Here is a 22525-nt window from a genome sequence, read left to right as displayed (position 1 = left end):
TTTGTGACTTGTGCATAAAGTTTGGCATCATTCTGGAATGTTTTAATATGATTCGGACGCGTTCGTCGAAGTTTGGAAGTTTGAAAATTTTAAAGAAGGATTTTGATCATTGATTCGTAGTTTTGATGTTATTTGGTGTGATTTGAGGCCTCGAGTAGGTTCGTTTCATGTTTTGGGACTTGTTGGTAAGTTTGGACAGGGTCCCAGGGGCCTCGGGTGTGTATCGGACGAGTCGCGGATCACTTTGGAGCTTGATTGCATTGTTGAAGGGCCTGGGTACTAATGCAATCGCACTTATAGAATAAGGGCCACAGATGCGACTCTGCAAAAGCGGCCAGGCTAGCGCAGAAGCGGATTTGCCGGGGGAAGGCTGGGACTGCAGATGCGGTCGAGTTTCCGCAGAAGCGGAACCGCACCTGCGGATGAGGCATCGTAGAAGTGTGAGCGCAGAAGCGCTGGAGGGCCGCATATGCGGTTGGAGACCTTGGCTGGATTCTCGCAGGTTCGAGCTTGATGCCGCATAAGCGACCATGGGACCACAAATGCGAGGCAACGATGGGTAGATTTGATTTTATACGGGATTTTGCCCATTTTATTTCATTCTCTCTTGGCTTGGGCGATTTTTGGAAAGTTTCAAGGGGAGATTTTCATCAACCATTGCAAGGTAAGTAATTCCCAAACAATTTTAGTGAAATACATGGATTACATGTGGATTTAAACATGGAAATTAGTAGAAATTGTGAGATTTTGAAAGAAATCTAGAAATTGGTATTTTTGGATTTTGACCACGAAATTGGACATGGAACTTGGAATAAATTATATATTTGAGTTCATGCTGTTATGGGTAAAGTTTATCTTTAAAACTATTCGGAACCCGGGCACGTGGGCCAGAGGGTTGATTTTATTAACTTTTCGAGTGGAGTTGGGAATTGTTATTAATTGATTTAGTATGAGTATTAGAGTATATTTTTATTGGTTTGTACATTGTTTGACTAGTTTTGGAGAGACGGACATCGGTTTAAAGTGTTAAAGTGGCGTTGGAGCCGGTTATGGAGCTTTAGAGCGAGGTAAGTCTCCTGTCTAACCATGTGACGGGGAAGCTACCCTAGGTGATATATTTGTTATGTGCTACTTGTTGCGGGGCCTACATACGCACGAGATGGCAAGAGTCCGTACATAGCTAGATTCATGTTATGTTCGGGTAGACTTAGGTTCACGACATGCTATAATTGCACTATTGGAGTTATCTTTACTTGTTTAATTCCTTTATTTTGCGTTACGACTTGATACTAGACTTGTGTAGAGTGTTAGACTTGCTATTGTAGAGATTTGATGCGCTACTTGATTTAGCTGCGGAATAATTGTGCTTCCCTTACGAATTTCTCTTGTGTTGTGCATTTTCATCGAAAAGCTTCCTTAAAGTTCATAACTCATACATTTATTCGTGAATGGGATCAAGGACCCTTTAAAGCTTCTTATTCTATTGGGATCGGGTTATTCGCCTCGGCAGTATAATATATACATCTATGGTTCGTGTCATTCGACCCTCGGCAGTGCACACATTATGATGGGATCGGGTCGTTCGCCTCAGCATGATTATGTATCACACTCTTATGGGAGCAGCCCGTTCGCCTCGACAATATAATAGATGTATCTATGGTTCGTGTCGTTCGACCCTTGGCAGTGCACACAGTATGATGGGATCGGGCTGTAAGCCTCGGCATTTCTATAAAATACTCTTATGGAATCGTGCGTAATATTTGACAAGAAGCCAGTGTATCTGTGAGTTTCCTGATTTGAATTGTGAGGTCCAATTTTTTTATATGCATACACTCCGATTGAGGAGGCAACTGCTAACTGAGAGCTCGAGTTTATTGTTGAGAGGAGGGTTGTGCCACGTATTTATACTTATTTATTTCGTTTATTCACTCTGTCTCATGTCGGTTTACTTCCTACTGTATTTGATTTATTGGATGACTAGTAAGTGTCGATGTCAACCCCTCATCACTACTTTTCTAGGGTTAGGCTAGATACTTATTGGGTACGCGTTAATTTATGTACTCATGCTGCACTTATTGTGTAGGTCTATATATGTTTCTGGTGGTCCTATGGGTGCAGAGACGCATCTATTGCGGGGACTTTACGGTGAGCTGCATTCCATCTTACAATCCGCAGCATACAGAGTCTCCATCACAGTTATTTATATTTTCATGTCTAACTTGTATCCCAGACGGATGTTGTATTTTTATTGTACTCCTTAGTAGATGCTCACACACTTGTGACACCGGGTTTTAGGGGTTCCTACTGGTTGTTCGTTATTGTAGTTCACGTAAATATTATCATTTTACCGTGTAAATTTTATTTTATACTATTTAATTAATGGAAATTATGGTTTCAACAGTAATAAAAATGAGTAATTAAATTGATCAATCACCGTTGGCTTGCCTGACGGCAGCGTTAGGTGCCATCACGATCTATAGTGTATTTTGGGTCGTGACAAAGTCTATCTTCTTATTCATCTCTTCTTCTGCCCATATTGATACTTTGTGAAAACTTTCATGTGTTGTTTTTCTCCATTCGTAAAACCATTGTCCCAACTTTTCTTGGATGAAATCTAACATTCTTAAAGCATGCATCTCTCTCGCTTTTAGTAAAACAAAATTCATTGATTCTACCATGTTTGTTGTCAGCATATCATAACGTCGCTGTGGGAACCACGATCGAGCCCATCTCTCTGGTGGCTCTTTCATTATGTAATTGTATGTTTTCTTGTCAACACTTTTGATCTGGGACATTAACTGATTAAAATCTTCACGTTTGTATGACCTTGCAGCGCTTTGAAAAAGATTTATTACCGTGCTTTTTGCATGTCTTTGCTTTAAATTCTTCTCAAAGTGATAGAGGCATATATCATAGTGAGCTTCAGGATAAATTTGTCTAATCCCATTTGCGATCGATTGGTTTCTATCTGATAAGAAAACCAGTTCACGGCGGACTTCAATTGCTTTTCTCATTTCCCCCAAGAACCAAATGTATGCCTCATTGTTTTTTGAATCTGCTACACCAAAAGATAGAGAAAAGATTTGATTGTTTCCATCCTTTGATACAGCAACAAATAGAACACCACGATATTTTGACTTTAAAAACGTTGCATCAACTATAATCACGGGTCTACAGTAACGCCAACCAGCTATTGATGTCGCAGAAGAAAAGAACATGTAAGAAAACCTGTACAGGTGAAATACAAAAAAAATAAATTATAAGGTGTGAGGTTTTCAAATGGGAACATTTGAAACTTCAGACTGATGGTTAGTATGTTTTTTCTTACCGATTCTGCTCATCTTTTTTTATGCTAGTGTACTTTCCTGGGTTTCTATGCACCATCATGTGTAGGTATGAAGGAAGAATATGGTAGTTCTCTTCCGGTGTTTCTTTTATACAAGCAATAGCTTTTTGAATAGCGCGCCATGCCTTGTGATATCCAATTTCAATTCTAAATTTTATTCATTTCACTTTCAACAAAGGTTGGTGTAACCTCAATCTTTTTATCCCTAACATGTTCTAAAATTTTCTCACTTATAAAATTTGATATAGCATGCTTCTGATCTGATTTTCTTGCATCAACCGAGCATTCATGGTTGTTATGAAATTTTATCACCCTTAAAAGTGTGGAATTTTTTATTCTGGTAGCACGTACATTCTAACCACATTTCTCCACGATGTATTTTAGCTCGTATCTCTTTGAACATGATCTAACCAGTGAATTCAACCTTTTGGTTTATCTCCAAGCTGCAGAAAAATTTAGTCATGCTCTTCTTGTTCTCAAAAATTGATCGTACTTTTATTTCCTCAGGCAATGCATCGTGCCTAAGTATTTTACAAGGTGGAGATTCTTTCAGCTTTCTCCTGACTCTTTTTCTTGATTTCTTAGAAGAAATAGAAGTTTTAGCAATTTCTTCAATTGTATCTAATGTTATCGGTATAATTTCTGTATTTTCTTCATCTTGGTTGTTGCTTATCATTGCAGGAGATAACAAAAAACATTGTTGGATTGTGTGTTGGTTGTCTTTTGCATTATTTGATGTCCTTTTTCTTGTTGGGCCTCACCAAACTGGTATGAATTTATTGTAGCGACAGGTAATTCTTGCAGTGTTCCATATTCTGAATCAGCTGTAATATTAGAAGGTTGTCGCTCGTTGTCTACTTCCATTATTGGATGTTTTACATCATGTTGATAATCAACAAGTTGTTTTGAATATATTGTATGTGCAAGAGATGGTTTGAATGTTGCAAATTCTAAAGTAGTTATATTGTCAAAAAGTAGTTGTATTTTTTCGACGATAAAATGACAATTCTTGAAGGCTGAATCAGTTGTTAGTAAATGTATACAGGTTCTGAGTTCTTCATCTGAAGTTACAAATATCCCTTTGCTTGTATTTAGTTTGATATTAAACCATATTTTTAGTGAATATTTGGTTGAATCAAAATCTGTGACTTCACTAATTTTCTTAAGGAAAGTATTGAATGATACTTGTTTATTAACCAGAACAAGTTTTGTATCATGATCTAAGTAGTTGTAATCAAAAGTCCACCTCCCATTGAAAGTAATAACAAGGCAAATCGAGCTCATCCTGCAGAATGAAAACTTCAGCATGTTTAGTGTGAAGTGTTAGGAAAATGACCAAAAATATTTAGTGTAATAATTACATTTCTCTAACATTCATGCACCCTTTACACTGGACATTCAAAATTCCTTTATGCCTTTTCATATACAATGCAAAAAACAATTTCGCCTATATAAATACGCTATGCCTTGTGAGTTTATTCACTCAAACACATATATTTTCAGTAGATAAAAAACAAAAGAGAGAAAAATAGATGTTGTCATTAGGCAAATCATTGACGAAATAAACAAGATATCATAGAGGCATTCGAGTTGAAACTCGATGAGTTCATAGACAAGTACGAAAGGGATTTGGAAATAATCAACACCAAGCTCGATAGGCTGGAGATGCTGGCCAGAGATGGCTCCTATGATAGTCTTGGAGCCGCTCGTGGGTCTGACGATGATGACGACGATGGAATGGATGTTTATTTATTTATTTATTTTTGTAAAATCCTTTTATTTAAACGGTTATTATCTTATTTTTAGTTTATTATGTAATTTTAATTTCTATTAATTTAGTTTAGTGAAATATTATATGTTTTTGTTTTAATCTTTTTGTGCGTTATTTTTTTATATTAATTCTCTTCAAACTAAAAAAATAACAGAAGGAAAAACATAATTTTTCATTCAGCATAATACTACAAAACTTCAGCATGTTTTGGTATGAAATTTTAGGAAATGAACTAAATAACTTCAGCATACATTAGCAAAGAATTATTAGAAAATTATATATTGCATGACAAAAACGTAAGCATTTTTAGTCTGAAGTTTTAGAAAATGAACTAAAAAACTTTAGCTTGTTTAGACTGAAGTTTTTGAAACATAATCTCCAAATATCATCAAGAGCAAACCCCAATCATCAATTTGTTAAAACAACAATAAATCTAATGAACCCATTTTACAATTAAAAAATGCCCTAAACAATAGTAAAAAATAAAGTGTCACAATAGCTCACCACCGTAAAACATCATAAACTACCTTAAAATTATATACTGCAGGACAAAAACTTAAGCATGTTTAGTATGAAGTTTTAGTAAATAAACTAAAAAATTTTAGCATATTATAGACTGCTTGACAAAACTTCAGCAAGTATTGGTATAAAATTTTATCAAATATACTAAATAACTGCAGCATCCATTAGCATAAGGTTTAGTTTCAAAGTGAAACAACTTCATGCTACATTAGCATGAAGTTTAACCTTTAACGTGTAGCATGAAGTTTTAGCTTTAATGTAGTTTTAGCTAAATTTTAATTTCTGTTAATGTAGTTTAATGAAATATTATATGTTTTGTTTTAATCTTTTTGTGCGTTATTTTTTTATATTAATTATCTTTAAACTTAGAAAATAACAGAAAGAAAAACATAATTTTTCCTTCAACATAATACCACAAAACTCCAGCATGTTTTGATATGAATTTATAGCAAATTGTAACGACTCAGCCGGTCGTTTTGAGAATTTAAGTCTCGTCCGGCAGCATAAGGCCCTGAGCAGCTTCGTATTATATGCCTTGACTTACGTGCGTGGTTGAATTCAATTATCGGGTGATTCAAAGTAATTTGGGACACTTATTCCCTAAATGAGAGCTTAAGTCTTAGAATTTGGACCGTAGTCGGAACTGTGTGAAGACGGATCCGGAATTGAATTTTGTCGACTCTGTTAACTCCGTTGAGTGATTTTGAGCTTAGGAGCCCATCCGGAATGTGTTTTGGAGGTCTGTAGTATATTTAGGCTTGAATTGGCGAAAGTTAGATTTTCGGCGATTTCGGCCGATAGTGGAAATTTTGATATCGTGCTTGGAATGGATTTTCGAAAGTGGTTGTGGGTTGGTAGTGTCATTTGTGACATGTGTGTAAAATTTGAGGTCATTCGGACGTGGTTTGATAGGTTTCGGCATCGGTTGTAGGAATTTAAAGTTTCAAGTTCTTTACGTTTGAATTGGAAGGTGATTTTAGCATTAGTTGATGTAATTTGAGGGCTCGACTAAGTTCGTATGGTGTTTTAGGATTTGTTGGTATGTTTGGTTGAGGTCCCGGGGGGGTCGGGTGAGTTTCGAGTGCTTAACGGATCAAAAATTGGATTTGTGTTGCTGCTGAAGTCTTCAGGCATCTGTCATTTTCGCACCTGCGGTGGAGAGACCGCAGGTGCGTGATCGCACAAGCGGGGAGGCAAGCGCAGAAGCGGAAAAATGAAAGAGTGCCAGGGGTTGTAGGTGCGAGGTGAATTCCGCATCTGTGATGCCCGCAGATGCATTAGGGTCACGCAGGCGCGGAGGAGATCGCAGAAGCGAACAATAGTCCGCAGGCGCGCACTCACAGGTGCGGCCCTTTTTCCGCAGAAGCGGACCCAGCCCTCTTAAGCCGTTTCCACACCTACGAAGGAAATTCCGCAGGTGCGGCGTCACAGGTGTGACCCAAGGTCCACAGATGCGGAATAACTGGGGTAGAAAAGGGGCAGATTCGAGGGTTTGAAATTCACTTCACAAATTTGATTGAGAGCTCTGTAGAAAGCGAAATTTGGAGAGATTTTCGGAGGAAGTTTTTGGATAATGATTCTTAACTCCCTTATGGTTATATTCCACTAATCTATGCTAGAATTCATCGTTTAAATTCGAATTTGGGGTGAAAAAATTAAGAAAAGTTCTTAGGCCGAATTTTGGGGTTTTGATCGAGATTTTGGTGTCGGTTTTTAGTAAATTTGATATGATTAGACTCGTGAGTAAATGAGCTTTCGTATTTTATGACTTTTACCCGATTCCGAGACGTGGGCCCGTATCGACTCTTCAAGGCGAATTTTGAAATTTTTATTAAAGTATTGATTTAATTAATTAGATGAGTCTATTATAATTGTAAACATGATATGTAATTGCTTTTGGCTAGATTTGGGCCATTCAGAGCTGGATATTCATGGAAAGGGCATTCTTACGGATTGATTGAGCTTGACTCGAGGTAAGTATCTTGCCTAACCTTGTGTGGGGGAACTACCCCTTAGGATTTGAGTCATCTATGTTGATTGTAGTCTGTGTACGCGAGGTGACGAGTGCATGCTCGGACTTATTTGTGGAAAGTTTGCCTTTTAGGGTTCTTATGTTCTTATATTCACTGTGTATGATGTTGTTTTTGATACGTTTGAATTCCTATTTGCTAGTTTTACCTCTACATGCTTTGATTAGATATAATTGCTTTAGGATTCACTCTTATTGTCTATTTGATCCTTATTCGACTTAACCAAAGATTTTACCTCTTCTATTGTCGTGCTATATTTTTCATAACTGCTTATCTTTAATTGAAATCATTATTTTCTCATCCTATAATTGTTTAGTCTTAATTGGAGTTATGATTATCTTCCGCTGCTTATCCTTACTTGAATTGTTAAATTTTTCTCGTAATTGCTCAACCTCAAAAGGAGTTTAGATAACCTATATCTTAGTTGACTTGCCATTATTTGGAACTATTTGACTCGTGTTGGCTTCTTATTGTTGACTTGAATATTGTGGAATTGTTGTTACATTTTTTTCCCTTGTTAAGCTGTTCTCCTTGTGCCTAGCATTCTTTACTGTGGTTATTCCTTGTGAATGAGTTCTACCGTTCTTGTGATTTAAATTCTTGAGTTGATTTGCTCGGCGTACCTTGCATTTCTGTCATTGTTGCTTTTGTACTCGTTGTGGTGATGTACGAGGTTTCTGTCGTGTTATAGTTGTTATCTCTGTTGTCAGTACTGCATATTTAAATTGGGACTACGGACGTATTCCGGGAGATCCCCCATCACTACATATTTAAATTGGGACTACAGACGTATTCCGGGAGATCCCCCTGTCTTGCATATTTACTTTGGACTACGGACGTATTCCGGGAGATTTCCCAGCACTGCATATTTATTTTGGGATTACAAACATATTCCGGGAGATCTCCAGCACTGCATATTTAAATTGGGACTATGGACGTAATCCGGGAGATCCCCCAGCACTGCATATTTAAATTGGGACTACAGACGTATTCCGGGAGATCCCTCTATCTTGCATAATTAATTCGGGACTACGGGACGGTATCCCGATAGATTTCCCCTGTGGTTATATCTATATTCGGAGCTGCTAATCTTTCGTGCTTAGGTGTCACAGGGTGACTTATACTCGAAGGATATTACTTGAAGAGTTTATATTTGAAAGATTTTATCTTGAAAGAACTATGTTTGAAAGATATTTATTTGAATGAAGTATATTTCAAAAATAATTTCTTATTGGAAAGGATTATATTCTAAAGACCTCAATTTAAAAAAAAACTTACGGGTGAGAGTTTACACTTGAAGGATTTGACTAATTTATTGGGGTTGTTGGCTGAGACATGATGTGAAAACTATTGCAGCTGCTGAGTTACTACTTGCCTTTACTGTATTATGATTTCTGGATTTGGGTTGTGTTTTTATTCATTCTTCTGCGTCTTATTCTGGTGTTCCACTGTTACTTCCTATTTTTCCTTCCTTATTGCAGTTGTTATGTCGTTAGCCATATCGTGGGGTCCTTAGATAGATGTCATGTTCTGTCATCTCAATACTTATGCTTGTTCAGTTTATTAGACCAGTGGGTGTCTTGCCTAGTCCTCGTCACTACTTCACTGAGGTTAGTTTTGATACTTACTGGGCACTGCTGTGGTGTGCTCATGCTACTCTTCTGCACATTTTTTTGTACAGATCCAGGTAATTGTTCGTTAGCTAGCGGTGTGGACTGTTGTTGCGGAGACTCAAGGGAAATCTACCGCTGCGTTCGCAGGCTTCGGAGTCACCTTTAACTTTTCATTTGGCACTGTTTATTCTTATTTCTGGACAGTTGTATTTAGAAATTTTCTAGCAAACACTCTATAGAGCTTATGACTTGTACTACCGATTTTGGAAACTATAGGAGATTCTATTTAAATAATGTTGTTGTTTTAATTATTGTTAGGCTTACCTAGTCCTTAAGACTAGGTGCCATCACGATACCCGCAGATGCGTTAGGGTCACGCAGGCGCGGAGGAGATCGCAGAAGCGGACAATAGTCCGCAGGCGCACACTCGCAGGTGCAGCCCTTTTTTTGCAGAAGCGGACCCAGCCCTCTTAAGTCGTTTCTGCACCTGCGAAGGAAATTTCGTAGGTGTGGCATCGCAGGTGCGACCCAAGGTCCGCAGATGCGGAATAACTGGGCAGAAAAAGGGCAGATTTGAAGGTTTGAAGTTCACTTCACAAATTTGATTGAGAGCTCGGTAGAATGCGGAATTTGGAGAGATTTTCGGAGGAAGTTTTTGGGTAATGATTCTTAACTCCCTTATGGTTATATTCCACTAATCTATGCTAGAATTCTTCGTCTAAATTCGGATTTGGGGTGAAAAAATTGAGAAAAGTTCTTAGGCCGAATTTTGGGGTTTTGATCGAGATTTTGGTATCGGATTTTAGTAAATTCGATATGGTTAGACTCGTGAGTGAATGAGCTTTCATATTTTATGACTTTTACCCGATTTTGAGACGTGGGCCCGTGTCGACCTTTTAGGGCGAATTTCAAAATTTTTATTAAAGTATTGATTTAATTAATTAGATGAGTGTATTATGATTATAAATATGATATGTAATTGCTTTTGGCTAGATATGGGCCATTCAGAGCCGGATATTCGTGGAAAGGGCATTCTTACAGATTGAATGAGCTTGACTCGAGGTAAGTATCTTGCCTAACCTTGTGTGGGGGAACTACCCCTTAGAATTTGAGTCATCTATGTTGATTATAGTCTATGTACGCGAGGTGACGAGTGCGTGCTCTGACTTATTTGTGGAAAATTGGCCTTTTAGGGTCTTATGTCCTTATATTCACTGTGTATGATGTTGTTTTTGATACGTTTGAATTCCTATTTGCTAGTTTTACCTCTACATGCTTTAATTAGAGATAATTGCTTTAGGATTCACTCTTATTGTCTATTTGACCCTTATTCGACTTAACCAAAGATTTTACCTCTTCTATCCCCGTGCTATATTTTTCATAACTGCATATCTTTAATTAAAATCATTATTTTCTTATCCTATAATTGTTTAGTCTTAATTGGAGTTATGATTATCTTTCGCCGCTTATCCTTACTTGAATTGTTGAATTTTCCTCGTAATTGCTCAACCTCAAAAGGAGTTTAGATAACATATATCTTAGTTGACTTGCCATTATTTGGAACTATTTGACTCGTGTTGGCTTCTTATTGTTGACTTGAATATTGTAGAATTGTTGCTACATTTTTGTTTTGTTTTCCCTTGTTAAGTTGTTCTCCTTGTGCCTATCATTCTTTACTGTGGTTATTCCTTGTGAATGAGTTCTACCATTCTTGTGATTTAAATTCTTGAGTTGATTTGCTCGTCGTACCTTGCATTTCTGTCATTGTTGCTTTTGCACTCATTGTGGTGATGTACAAGGTTTCTGTCGTGTTATAGTTGTTATCTCTATTGTCAGCACTGCATATTTAAATTGGGATTACATACGTATTCCGGGAGATCCCCCAGCACTGCATATTTAAATTGGGACTACAGAAGTATTCCGGGAGACCCCCCTATCTTGAATATTTACTTTAGGACTACGGACGTATTCTGAGAGATCCCCCAGCACTGCATATTTATTTTGGGATTACAAACATATTCCGGGAGATCTCCAGCACTGCATATTTAAATTGGGACTATGGACGTAATCCGGGAGATCCCCCAGCACTGCATATTTAAATTGGGACTACAGACGTATTCCGGGAGATCCCTCTATCTTGCATAATTAATTCGGGACTACGGGACGGTATCCCGATAGATTTCCCCTGTGGTTATATCTATATTCGGAGCTGCTAATCTTCCGTGCTTAGGTGTCACAGGGTGACTTATACTCGAAGGATATTACTTGAAGAGTTTATATTTGAAAGATTTTATCTTGAAAGAACTATGTTTGAAAGATATTTATTTGAATGAAGTATATTTTAAAAATAATTTCTTATTGGAAAGGATTATATTCTAAAGACCTCAATTTAAAAAAAAAACTTACGGGTGAGATTTTTCACTTGAAGGATTTGACTAATTTATTGGGGTTGTTTGGTGAGACCTGATGTGAAAACTATTGCAGCTGCTGAGTTACTACTTGCCTTTGTTGTATTGTGATTTCTGGATTTGGGTTGTGTTTTCGTTCATTCTTTTGTGTCTTATTCTGGTGTTCCGCTGTTAATTCATGTTTTTCCTTCCTTATTGCAGTTTCTATGTCATTAGCCATATCGTGGAGTCCTTAGATAGATGTCATGTTCTGTCATCCCTATACTTATGCTTGTTTAGTTTATTAGACCAGTGGGTGTCTTGACTAGTCCTCGTCACTACTTCACCGAGGTTAGTCTTGATACTTACTGGGCACCGCTGTGGTGTGCTCATACTACTCTTCTGCATATTGTTTTGTATAGATCCAGGTAATTGTTCATTAGTTAGCTGTGTGGACTGTTGTTGCGGAGACTCAAGGTAAGCCTGCCGCTGCATTCGCGGGCTTTGGAGTCACCTTCAACTTTTCATTTTGCACTGTTTATTCTTATTTCTGGACAGTTGTATTTAGAAATTTTCTAGCAGACACTCCATAGAGCTTATGACTTGTACTACCGATTTTGGGAACTATAAGAGATTCTATTTAAATAATGATGTTGTTTTAATTATTGTTAGGCTTACCTAGTCCTTAACACTAGGTGCCATCACGATACCCAAACGGAGGGGAAATTGGGTTGTGACACAAATGTATTAAATAACTTCAGCATGTATTAGCAAAAAATCATTAGCAAATTACATACTGCAAGACAAAAACTTAATCATGTTTATCGTGAAGTTTTAGCAAACGAACTAAAAAACTTCATCTTGTTTAGACTGAAGTTTCGGATAAAACTCATGACAAAACTATAGATTGCAGGACAAAACTTCGGCATGTTTTAGTATAAAGTTTTAGCAAATGAACTAAATAACTTTAGCATGCATTAGCAAAAAATTCTTTAGAAAATTACATACTGCAGAACAAAAACTGAAGCATATTTAGTCTGAAGTTTTAGTAAATAAACTAAAAAACTTCAGCATACTATAGACTTCTTGACAAAACTTCAGCAAGTGTTGATATGAAGTTTTATCAAATGAACTAAATAACTTCAACATCCATTAGCATGGAGTTTTAGCTTCAAAGTGAAACAACTTCATGCTACATTAGCTTGAAGTTTTAGCTTTAATGTGAAAAAACTTCATGCTACATTAGCATGAAGTTTTAGCTTGTATTTGATTAAAACTTCAGACTTCAACGTGAAACAACTTTATTCTATATCTTTCATGCATTAAATTTGAAGTTTTAAATTTTTTTTGAAGATCTACAAGTGAAAATTTCATGCTATATCCGTCAAACAACTTCATGCAAGTGTGATTAAATGAGCATAAGTAAAAATATCTATAGGCGTTAATTGAATTCAGATTTTATTTTTTAAGTTTAAAACTTAAAAAGCATGACAAATTACGAAAATAATTGCTGAAACATATATCATGAAGATCAATCAGTTTCACAAACTAATTCGAATTCTGAAGATGAATTGCAATCCTTACAATGTATTTTATAATTTTGAATTCGGAATATGAATTTGGTTCAAGTTTCTGGTTTTTTGATAAAGCTGCTGAGAGGAGAGGGGATCTTCAACCAGGATTGAGGAGGGACGGATTGATGAAGGAGATCTTTATTCACGAATGAGGTTGTAGATCACGCGATTAATGCGTGATACAACTTTTATATCTTTTGTCAGGGGTACAATTTTTATATTATTACGAATTTTTTGTCAGCTGGCTATGAAATCAATAATTTTTAAAAATAGGGTACATGGTTAAAGGTTGCACAAATATAGGGTACGACTGCAAATCCACCCATAATTTTGAGACAGTTTCATAAGTGGGCAATATTTAAGAATTAAATAGACATGCCTAGCACAATTACTTAATAAACAAAGGAGCAGCAAAATAGTTACAAAATTAGCAACAAGCAAGAAACGGTATCCGCAAATCTCTCTCACCCAACACATCAAACCTTTCCTATTTAATAAATATTCATTAAAAGGGACCAGATCCCATCTAGTTGCCTCTTTTATATGTGTGCGCAAATTAACGATTTTAATTTATTATTATACGTATGTAATAGTTGTCTCAATTTATATGCATTATTCGTTGTTGCATATCTAAATGATTGTGTTTACTTATATACATGGAATAATGTGTATTTAAATGTGATTTTAAGGAGATATAAACTTAAAATGCATGTCAAAGAAATTGCATAATAATGGAATAATTTTTATACAATGTATAATAATGATATAATGTGTATTTAAAATGTGAATCAAAATATATAAATTTAAAATACATATTATATAAGTTTAAAATGCATGTCATATAAATAGTATAATAGTGAGATAATTTTTATACAATGTATAATAATGATATAAGGTGTATTTAAATGTGAATTAAAATATATAAATTTAAAATACACAAAGTCAAAAGTACCAAATCTAATAATGCAAAAATACACAGTATATATATAAACTAGGAAAGTTTATAAAAGAGGGGAAGACTCCTTCGAGAATGATGATATATAGAAAAGAGGGAGTGGTGGGAGGGGGTATCTTTGAGAGAATCCAGTGAGGAATCGAAACATATTCCTTAAAAGTGAGATACTAATCCCGCAATTTGTGGAGTCCGTTTATTGCTTAATCTACGCATAAAATTTAAAACCTGCTATACTTGTAAAAAAGGCTATTAATGGAATAAACAAAAAATAATGTTATTAATAAAAATATTATTAAATACAAGATTATCCGTGTAAAAATGGGTCAGAAAGCTCAAAGTCCAGGCCCATTATCCATTTCCGGCCCAACCTCAAACCATCATACATCGAACCCATGTTCAAGAAAAGAGCAACAGCTGAAAAGGGAACTAAAATGTTGAAAAGCTTCCAAGTGGAATATGGGAACACGAGAGGTATACGAAGAAAAGCTGAAGAGAGGAAATCTCGATTATGATCCTACAATCAAACCTGGCCTCGGCTCTGCTCGATGCCCTCGTTGTCTTTCTCTCTTGAACCCCACTTCGGTACGTAACATGTTTTACTCATTGTTGTGTACCTGTAATTGTATTACATCTTGCCTATTACATGTTTGATGAAATGCCTAGCTAGTAATTCGAGCTGTTTCTGTTTGATTTGGGTTCAGAAAAGTGGAGAATGGGCGATTACTCCTGTACTGCACGATGTCACGGCTGTGGTAAGTATCCGCTATGTCTTTCATATTTTCTCTGCTTCGACAAAGAATGATGGTATTTGAACTACAAGATCAAATATCTAAGATTTTGTTATAATAAAAGTTACATAAGTATTAGAAGTCACAATTTTCATAATTAAACATATTTGAAAATGTATGAAACAAATTGTAGTCAATGGAAGAATGTTTGACTCTGTAAATAGTAATTTGTGTCATATAAAATGAAATAGAGGAGTATGAAAGAATGTTTGACCCTCAAAAAACTTTTGCGCCAACACCTTTTTCAAGTTTTGATCAGTTGTGTTCGTTTGATAGTGCTTGCAAAGAAAAAAGTTACCTTTTTAACATTAAAAAAGAACTTTGAATTTTGTTTTTCAGTTTTTTCTTTGGAAAACTTGAAAATCACCTTTTAGGAGTCCATCAAGTTTTCCAAAAACTCTAAGAAAGTCCTCCCAAAGAGGTGAATTGGATAAAAATGTTTTTGAGTCTCAAGAGCTCTTAATGTTATATGGATGTTTTGTATATTTAAAGATCTTTTTCATAGTAACTTGGAATTCAGTTGAGTTCAATGCAGCGGAAAGTTGCTATTGTAACCCGTGGGATGAGTTTCATTTTGGAACATTTTCCACCCAAAATCTGAAAGAAGTCACGAATTACTTTGTTAACAGTCGACACTCTATATGGGATTCCTCACGAAGCGTAAACTTATACCTAAGGCTGGAATAATAGCCCTCGTTTTACTAATCAAAAGTTTTATAACCAGTTGGACAAGGCTACTAAACCCCTGAGCGAAATAGAGATATAGAGCAATCATAATATGAAGAGCTTTTACCTGTTAATTAAAGTAATACTTTACCTTTGATTAGGCTGGCTCTGGAATTGGTGGACTGCTCAGTGCAATTCATGGTTTCAATACAGGCATGATTGATGTATTATGGCTTCTGTGCTTACCTTTTTTATCTTTATTTTGTTCTCTCTTTCTATTAAATCATGGTTGAAATCTTAAACTAAATATTTCCTTCTCTTCTAAGTTTTATCTTAAGAATTCATGGCTGAAGTCTTTAATGCAAGTATCTCTTCAGGTATCCCTTTCGTCCAGAGACATGTGAAGGGACCAAAGTGGCTTCCATTTGTTATAGGGGTAGGCATTTACACCGCTTTTCTGTTCCTTAACACTTCTCTTGTAGTCTCCCTGATTTTCATTGTATTCTTGATTTGTTCTTTTCTCTGACTATCTATAGCGGACTACAATTGGCATGTTATTTACAGCTCCCTTCCTCTCACATTTTCTGTTTACCCTTTTCTTCAATGGTTTTGCTATTGCAGCTTCCTCCACTTCTCATGTTCTCTTCAGCAATTGCGGCAGTTGGAGGTGATTTTCTGAAGTTATAATTACATTTTAAGCTTTGTTCTTTCCATTTTGTATGTGTTATTCTATAATGAAAAAGTTGCTATGATACTCAGCAGCTTTACATTTTCTGTTTTCTCTTAAATAAGTAACAGTAAGCAGCAATACTTCCTTATTCACTGTTGCTTAAAAGTTGGTAATTTGAAGGCTAATGTCAATCATGGGGGTGTTAAATATTAAAAAAAAATGTCAATCATGGGGTTGCTAGGATGTATATTGGGTGTCTCTGCTGAAGTTTTCTTTTCTCTATCTTAGTATAATTGGATTATTACTTTATCCCTTGGGTGTTGTGAATAATCTAGCAAAAATAAATCTTTCATCTGCCCTTTGTGGAATCTGAAATTGTTGGTGATATTTTAAATCCCTGCTATAGTTACTTTACTTCTTAATAAACTGTTATAAACTTTTAGAATGAACATCGCTAAAAGAATGCTTTAATCACGAAGACGTGCTTGATCTGTTTCTTGCAATACGTTGAGTAGAATCAATTTGGTTCCTTAAACTTGACAAGAACATAGTTAATGTGCTGCTAATATTGAGGCTTGTCTAGAATTTTACAAAACTCATAACATTCATATCTAATAGAATTTGTCACTTGGTTTTTCTTCTCCACTTTCCATTTTACTTGAGAATTTAGCGAATTAGGAGAGATCGGATGGAGATACATAAGATGGATGCAAAAAGCAAGAGAAGAAGAGAAGAACAATCTTAGAAATCCCACTTTGATATAGTTGGATAAACTTTGAACGGTCAAAGTAGGATTTATTTTGCCAATTTGATAGCCTACACATTAATGTTCAGTCTATTGACAAATACATATATTATTTGGCAGCCAAATATGGCACTCCACTTGCTGGGATCCAAGATTCACCCTGCATGAAATTTCTTACTATAAATGGACTTGCTTCATTGGCATCATATAACACATGAAAGCCAGGCTGATGAAAAGTAAAAGTGATCCCATTGACGGATCTGATTCATATGTCACCCCCTTCTACAAAGACATCTACCAAGCTATTAAGGAGGTTTTATCTAAAATTAGGCAATTAAAATTTTACGTGAAGTCTTAGTTTTATGTGAAAAAAAGTTTAGTATGATAAAAATAAACAAAAAAAAAATCTTATTATGATAAATGAAGTCCTAATTGCACCTTTTCTTCAAAAATAACTATCTTACTTTTATTATGGATTGTCCCACGTTCTCTTTTCTAGAGGGGAAGCTTTTTCCTATATATTATTCTTTTCCATATCTTATGATAAAAAGGTAACATGTACTCGCTTTCACACTCAAAAGATATTCAAGTTACTGTGAATTGGATTGTGGGAGTAACAGATATTTGGTTTCAGCATACATGCAGCTACAAACTTTGTATAGTGCTATAGAAATTCTGAACTTCCTTGTATTACATTAATTTTTATGCCTTTTTCATCATGTTATCTTAGTACCTATGTCAAGTAAAAGTGGGATATTTAAAAGAAACGGAAAAGCATACAAAGCTCAACTGAAATAATTCTTTGAGAGAAGAAAAAGCTGCATCGCAATTGTAAGTTCTGTGGCCAAGTGGTTGACAAGGACGTTTGAAACCATGTAAACAATAGATTAAAGCACCGTTTCTTTGCCCTACAGCTCAATATCAAAGTGAACTAGTAGACAGAATTCATGCATTCAGATCATAGTTGAGCAACCTTTCTGTTATGCTAAGGTTAATTGTCGTCTTCAAACCTTTTGATATTTACTCAGCATCGCTTGATGTGAAATATTTCCTGCTATTAGGATCTTTTTGGTGCTGTAAGTAATATAGAGCACTCGAGTAAAAGAGGCATGGTTAGGACGAACAATAGAGTCATGCCAGACACAGTCAAGGACGCGAAGATTCAATAACATTTACAATAATCAAAGAGCTTTTTCCTTGCTGATTATCTTATTTATTGATTTTTAATTTGTAATTGACCAGATTAATGTGTAATCGTGCATTACAGGATATGCACTTCCGAAGTTTACTCAACTTACGGTGACTTCATATTATGCTGCTTCAAGTGCATCACATTACGGAATATCGTTGCTTACCAGACATATTGAGGAGGCCCATACTTCTGCTGCTCAACGTGAAAGACTCAGCTGATTCACTCGAGATGCACAAAATCGGAGCTAAACCTTACTTCAAATTCTGCCACAAATTTATATTTTTCTGGAGCAACTGTTAATCGAAAGATGTTTCGGTGCTGGGGTGATTTCTTAGGTACATCTTTTTGATCAAAGAAATAGTTTTTACTTTGTAATAATAGGAGAGCTTGTGCCTAGGAATGTTCAAAACATTCGTGCTTCACTTGTTAACTGCTAAAGAATATTTCATGCTGAATAATTTGGTAAATAGCCTAAACGGCATAATTATTGGATCTTGCATCTAAGTGCTTCGTATTAGAACTGAATGCCTCTGTAGATTGTTGCATCCTCATCGGTGTTTGATGGAGTTGACAGTGACAAAGAGCCTTTGTTCCAGTTATATAACTTTTTGATTACCAGCAAATAATTGGATGAGTCCTCTAATTCATATTTAAAACTCATGTTCTACTTTCACATTATTGTACTACTGTCAAATAGTTGTAATTTGGTTGTATGTGGAATTTCATCACTGCTATGATGCTCATCAGCTTGTTTTGAAAATTGTTACAGAATAGACCATAATCTTCTTCTGCAATGATTACATTATTATTCTATCTACTGAATTTTAAGTTGTTGTCACGACCCAAAATCCAAACCGTGGTGATGGAACCTAATCCAACCCACTAGGTAAGTCAATTAACAAAATAACATAATAAAATAACACTGATGTAAATTAAAGATGAGATAACTGAATTTTATACAACTCCCCAAAGACTGGTAGTACAAATCACGAGCTTCTAAGATTTAGAATTTACAAAGATGATATGAATTGGTATGAATTAAAGTACATTATCTGTTTGAACTATACAGGAACAGATTAAAATTCTAAATCTAGTAAGATCAAGAGGCAGCTATGACCGAAACGCAGGTACATCTTCAGATCCAGCTCCCGCCGTGCACTGCAACATCAATATCCAACATCTGCACGCAAGGTGCAGAAGTGTAATATGAATACAACCGACTCCATGTACTCAATAAGTAACAAACATAACCTTAGGTTGAAAGTAGTGACGAGCTGGGACAATGGTCAGAGTTCAAACTCCAATAACCAGCAACAATCATAACAATAATAATAAAATGGTACATGAAAATAATTCAGAGATAAGATGCTCAACTCGTTCACAGTTACGAAAAGATAGGTATGCTTTTCAAGTATAACAGTAAATCCCAAATCTTTCACCGAAAGCACCAAAGGCATATGAATAAGTTTGAAAATCGTGATTTTTCCCAAAAACCTTTCAATAATAAATAAGATGTTTCATTTTCAGATAGCATGAGGAAAATACATCTCTATGCCGACATGTCAATATACAGGTGAAATCATGAATGCCACCAAAGCCGGATAACAGAAGGAAATGTATCTCTATGCACGTATCTCAAGTACACATGTCAAATGTTATGCATCTCAATGATGAACTCATGTACTCACCCTCTCAGAGTACTCCATCTCACTGTCTCGTATTCTCACTCATCATGCTCAATACTCAGCACACTCAGTCACTCTGTACTGTACAGGGTAGATCCAGCCCAAAGATGCAAATAAACCACGACAGATCCAGCCCAATGCAAATGAACCGAAATGCAAATAAACTATGGCAGATCCAGCCCAATGCAAATGAACCAGGGCAGATCCAGCCCAATACAAATGATTGATAGCAATTGTACCCACTGTGGGTGTGCAGACTCCGGAGGGGTCGATCCAGCCCAAGCGCTATAATAAGCCAAATCCTGGCATGAATCAATAAAGCATGTTGCGGCATACATCACGATCCCATAAATATCACTCACAACAGGCCCTCGGCCTCACTCAGTCATCAATCTCTCCAGTCTATCGGGTTCACAACAATCATGCTAAGCAGCCCAAATCAATGATATGATGGAATCGACTAAATTACAATTCACGCGGTGCACGCCCATACGCCCGTCATCTAGCATGCGCGTCACCTTAACATCAATCACATAGCACTTAATTCAGGGTTTCATACCCTCAGCACCTAGTTTAGAAGTGTTACTTACCTCGAGCAAGCCAAATCCAATACCGAGCAAGCCATACAATGCTGCAAAAATGTCATCCAGTGCGTACCGACCTCCGAACGGCTCGAAACTAGCCAAAAGCAACTCAAACACATCAAACAATACCAAAAGAAATAAACTCAATCGATAAAAGTCGAATCCTTAATCAAAACTCCAAAATTCTAACCCGGACCCACGCCTCGGAACCCGACAAAACTCACAAAATTCGACAATTCATTCAATTACGAGTCCAACCATGCTAGTTTCACTCAAATCCGACTTCGAATCGATGTTCAAAACTCAAGAATTCGCTCTATGAAACTTTAGTCACAAACCCCCCAATTTTCTCTTTTGGAACCCTCAATCAAATGCCGAAAACGAAGATAGATTCATGATATAAAATCAAAAATGAGTAGAGAACACTTACCCCAATCCACATGGTGAAATATTGCTTCAAGAATCGTCTTAATCCGAGCTCCCTAGCTCCAAATTTGTAAAAATGGCTGAAACCTCCGAAATAGAGTACTTTATAACCACTGGGCGAATTAATGAATCGCGATCGCGGAAACATCCTCGCGATTGCGAAGTAGAAAAGCACTGCTCCTGAAAAACGCCCTATGTGATCGCATTCGAAGACTCGCGATCGTGGTACACCCAACTGACAGAACTACGTGTTTGCGGAAGCAACCTCTCGAACGCTAAGAGATGACCAACACTGCCTAGTCCAGTCCCAAGAACTACGCGAACGCGTAGATACAGACCATTCCCACTCTACGCGAACGCGGCTAACCAATCGCGACCGCGATGAAGAAAATGCCCCGCTCCAGATTTCCTCTACGCGATCGCACACAACTCTTCGCGATCGCGAAAACCAATCGAGGCACCAGAAACTAGAACACACCAGCATTGAAAACATGAAGATAAATGATCCGAAATCAGTCTGGAACACGCCCGAGCCCCTCGGAACCACGTCCTAACACTCCAACAAGTCTCATAACATAACACAGACTTATACGAGGCCTCAAATCATACATAATAACATCGAAACGACGAATCGCACCTCATATCAAACTTTTAAATGAACTCTGAGCTTGAAATCTCCAAAACTCGTGCCAAAACATATCAAATCAACACGGAATGAATCCAAATTTTGCACACAAGTCCCGAATGATATAAGGAAGCTATTCCAATTCCTAAAACTACAATCCGAATCCGATATCTACAAAGTCAACTCTCGGTGAAACTTATGAACTTTCCAATTCTTCAAATTTTCATTTTTGGCCAATTAGTGCCGAATCCTTCTAGGAATATCCAAATGCAAATTCGGGCATTTTTCCGAGTCCAAAGTCACCATACGAACCTAATGGAACCATTAAAACTCCGTTCCGAGGTCAAATTCACAAAAGTAAAACTTAGTCAACTCTTCCTACTTAAAGCTCCAAACATGAAATTCATTCTTCCAATCCCTTCCGGATCACCTGAAAATCAAAACCGACAATTCACACAAGTCATAATACATCATAAGGAGCTACTCATGCCCTCAAACTACCGAGCGAAGTTCAAATACTCAAAATGACTGGTCGGATCGTTACATTTGTATGATATATCTGTTCATTAGCTTGTTGTATATGGTTGCAGTACTTCGAACTTGCTTGCTCCTCTTAAAAAGAGTGGCCATGTCCAGTGGTGAAAAACATCCTTATTTGTCTCTATACTGCCATGAGCATTAAAGAATTGCCCTTTTATTCAAAACATTTGGTGATGCACATAGCCTAATCAACACGCAAGCTGTATGTGTTGATGGTTAGAGTTACCCGGTATCTGTGCTAGTTTGGAGTGTAACGACTGATCGTTTTGAGTACTAGTATTTCTTTTTGTGTTCCAAGACATTTCATAGCTCTATTTGGAGTTTATGATTTGCGTGTCGTGGTTGTGTGGATTTCCAAAAAATTAATTGTAAAAGTTTGAAAAAAATGTGATTTTTGACTTTAAAA

General features: G+C 36.5%; 1 protein-coding gene across 1 annotated transcript; it reads left to right on the top strand.

Moving 5' to 3' along the window:
* Window positions 1-14600: 14600 nt before the first annotated feature.
* Window positions 14601-18751, top strand: LOC104092692 (uncharacterized). Its single transcript, XM_009598349.4, has 6 exons — window positions 14601-14780; window positions 14900-14950; window positions 15814-15865; window positions 16030-16088; window positions 16274-16319; window positions 18335-18751. The coding sequence occupies exons 1-6, from the start codon at window positions 14655-14657 to the stop codon at window positions 18475-18477; spliced, it is 477 nt and encodes a 158-aa protein (XP_009596644.1). The 5' UTR covers window positions 14601-14654; the 3' UTR covers window positions 18478-18751.
* The last annotated feature ends 3774 nt before the right edge of the window (window positions 18752-22525 follow it).

Source organism: Nicotiana tomentosiformis, chromosome 12 (genome assembly GCF_000390325.3).
Source record: "Nicotiana tomentosiformis chromosome 12, ASM39032v3, whole genome shotgun sequence".
Taxonomy (NCBI): Eukaryota; Viridiplantae; Streptophyta; class Magnoliopsida; order Solanales; family Solanaceae; genus Nicotiana; species Nicotiana tomentosiformis.
This window is presented reverse-complemented; position numbering and strand designations above follow the sequence as displayed.

Coding starts and splice junctions, on each gene's coding strand:
- LOC104092692 (XM_009598349.4), top strand. CDS start 14,655: ATGGGAACACGAGAGGTATACGAAGAAAAGCTGAAGAGAGGAAATCTC. Junction 15,866..16,029: donor AATTCATGGTTTCAATACAG/GCATGATTGATG, acceptor GTATCTCTTCAG/GTATCCCTTTCGTCCAGAGA. Junction 16,089..16,273: donor GGCTTCCATTTGTTATAGGG/GTAGGCATTTAC, acceptor TTGCTATTGCAG/CTTCCTCCACTTCTCATGTT.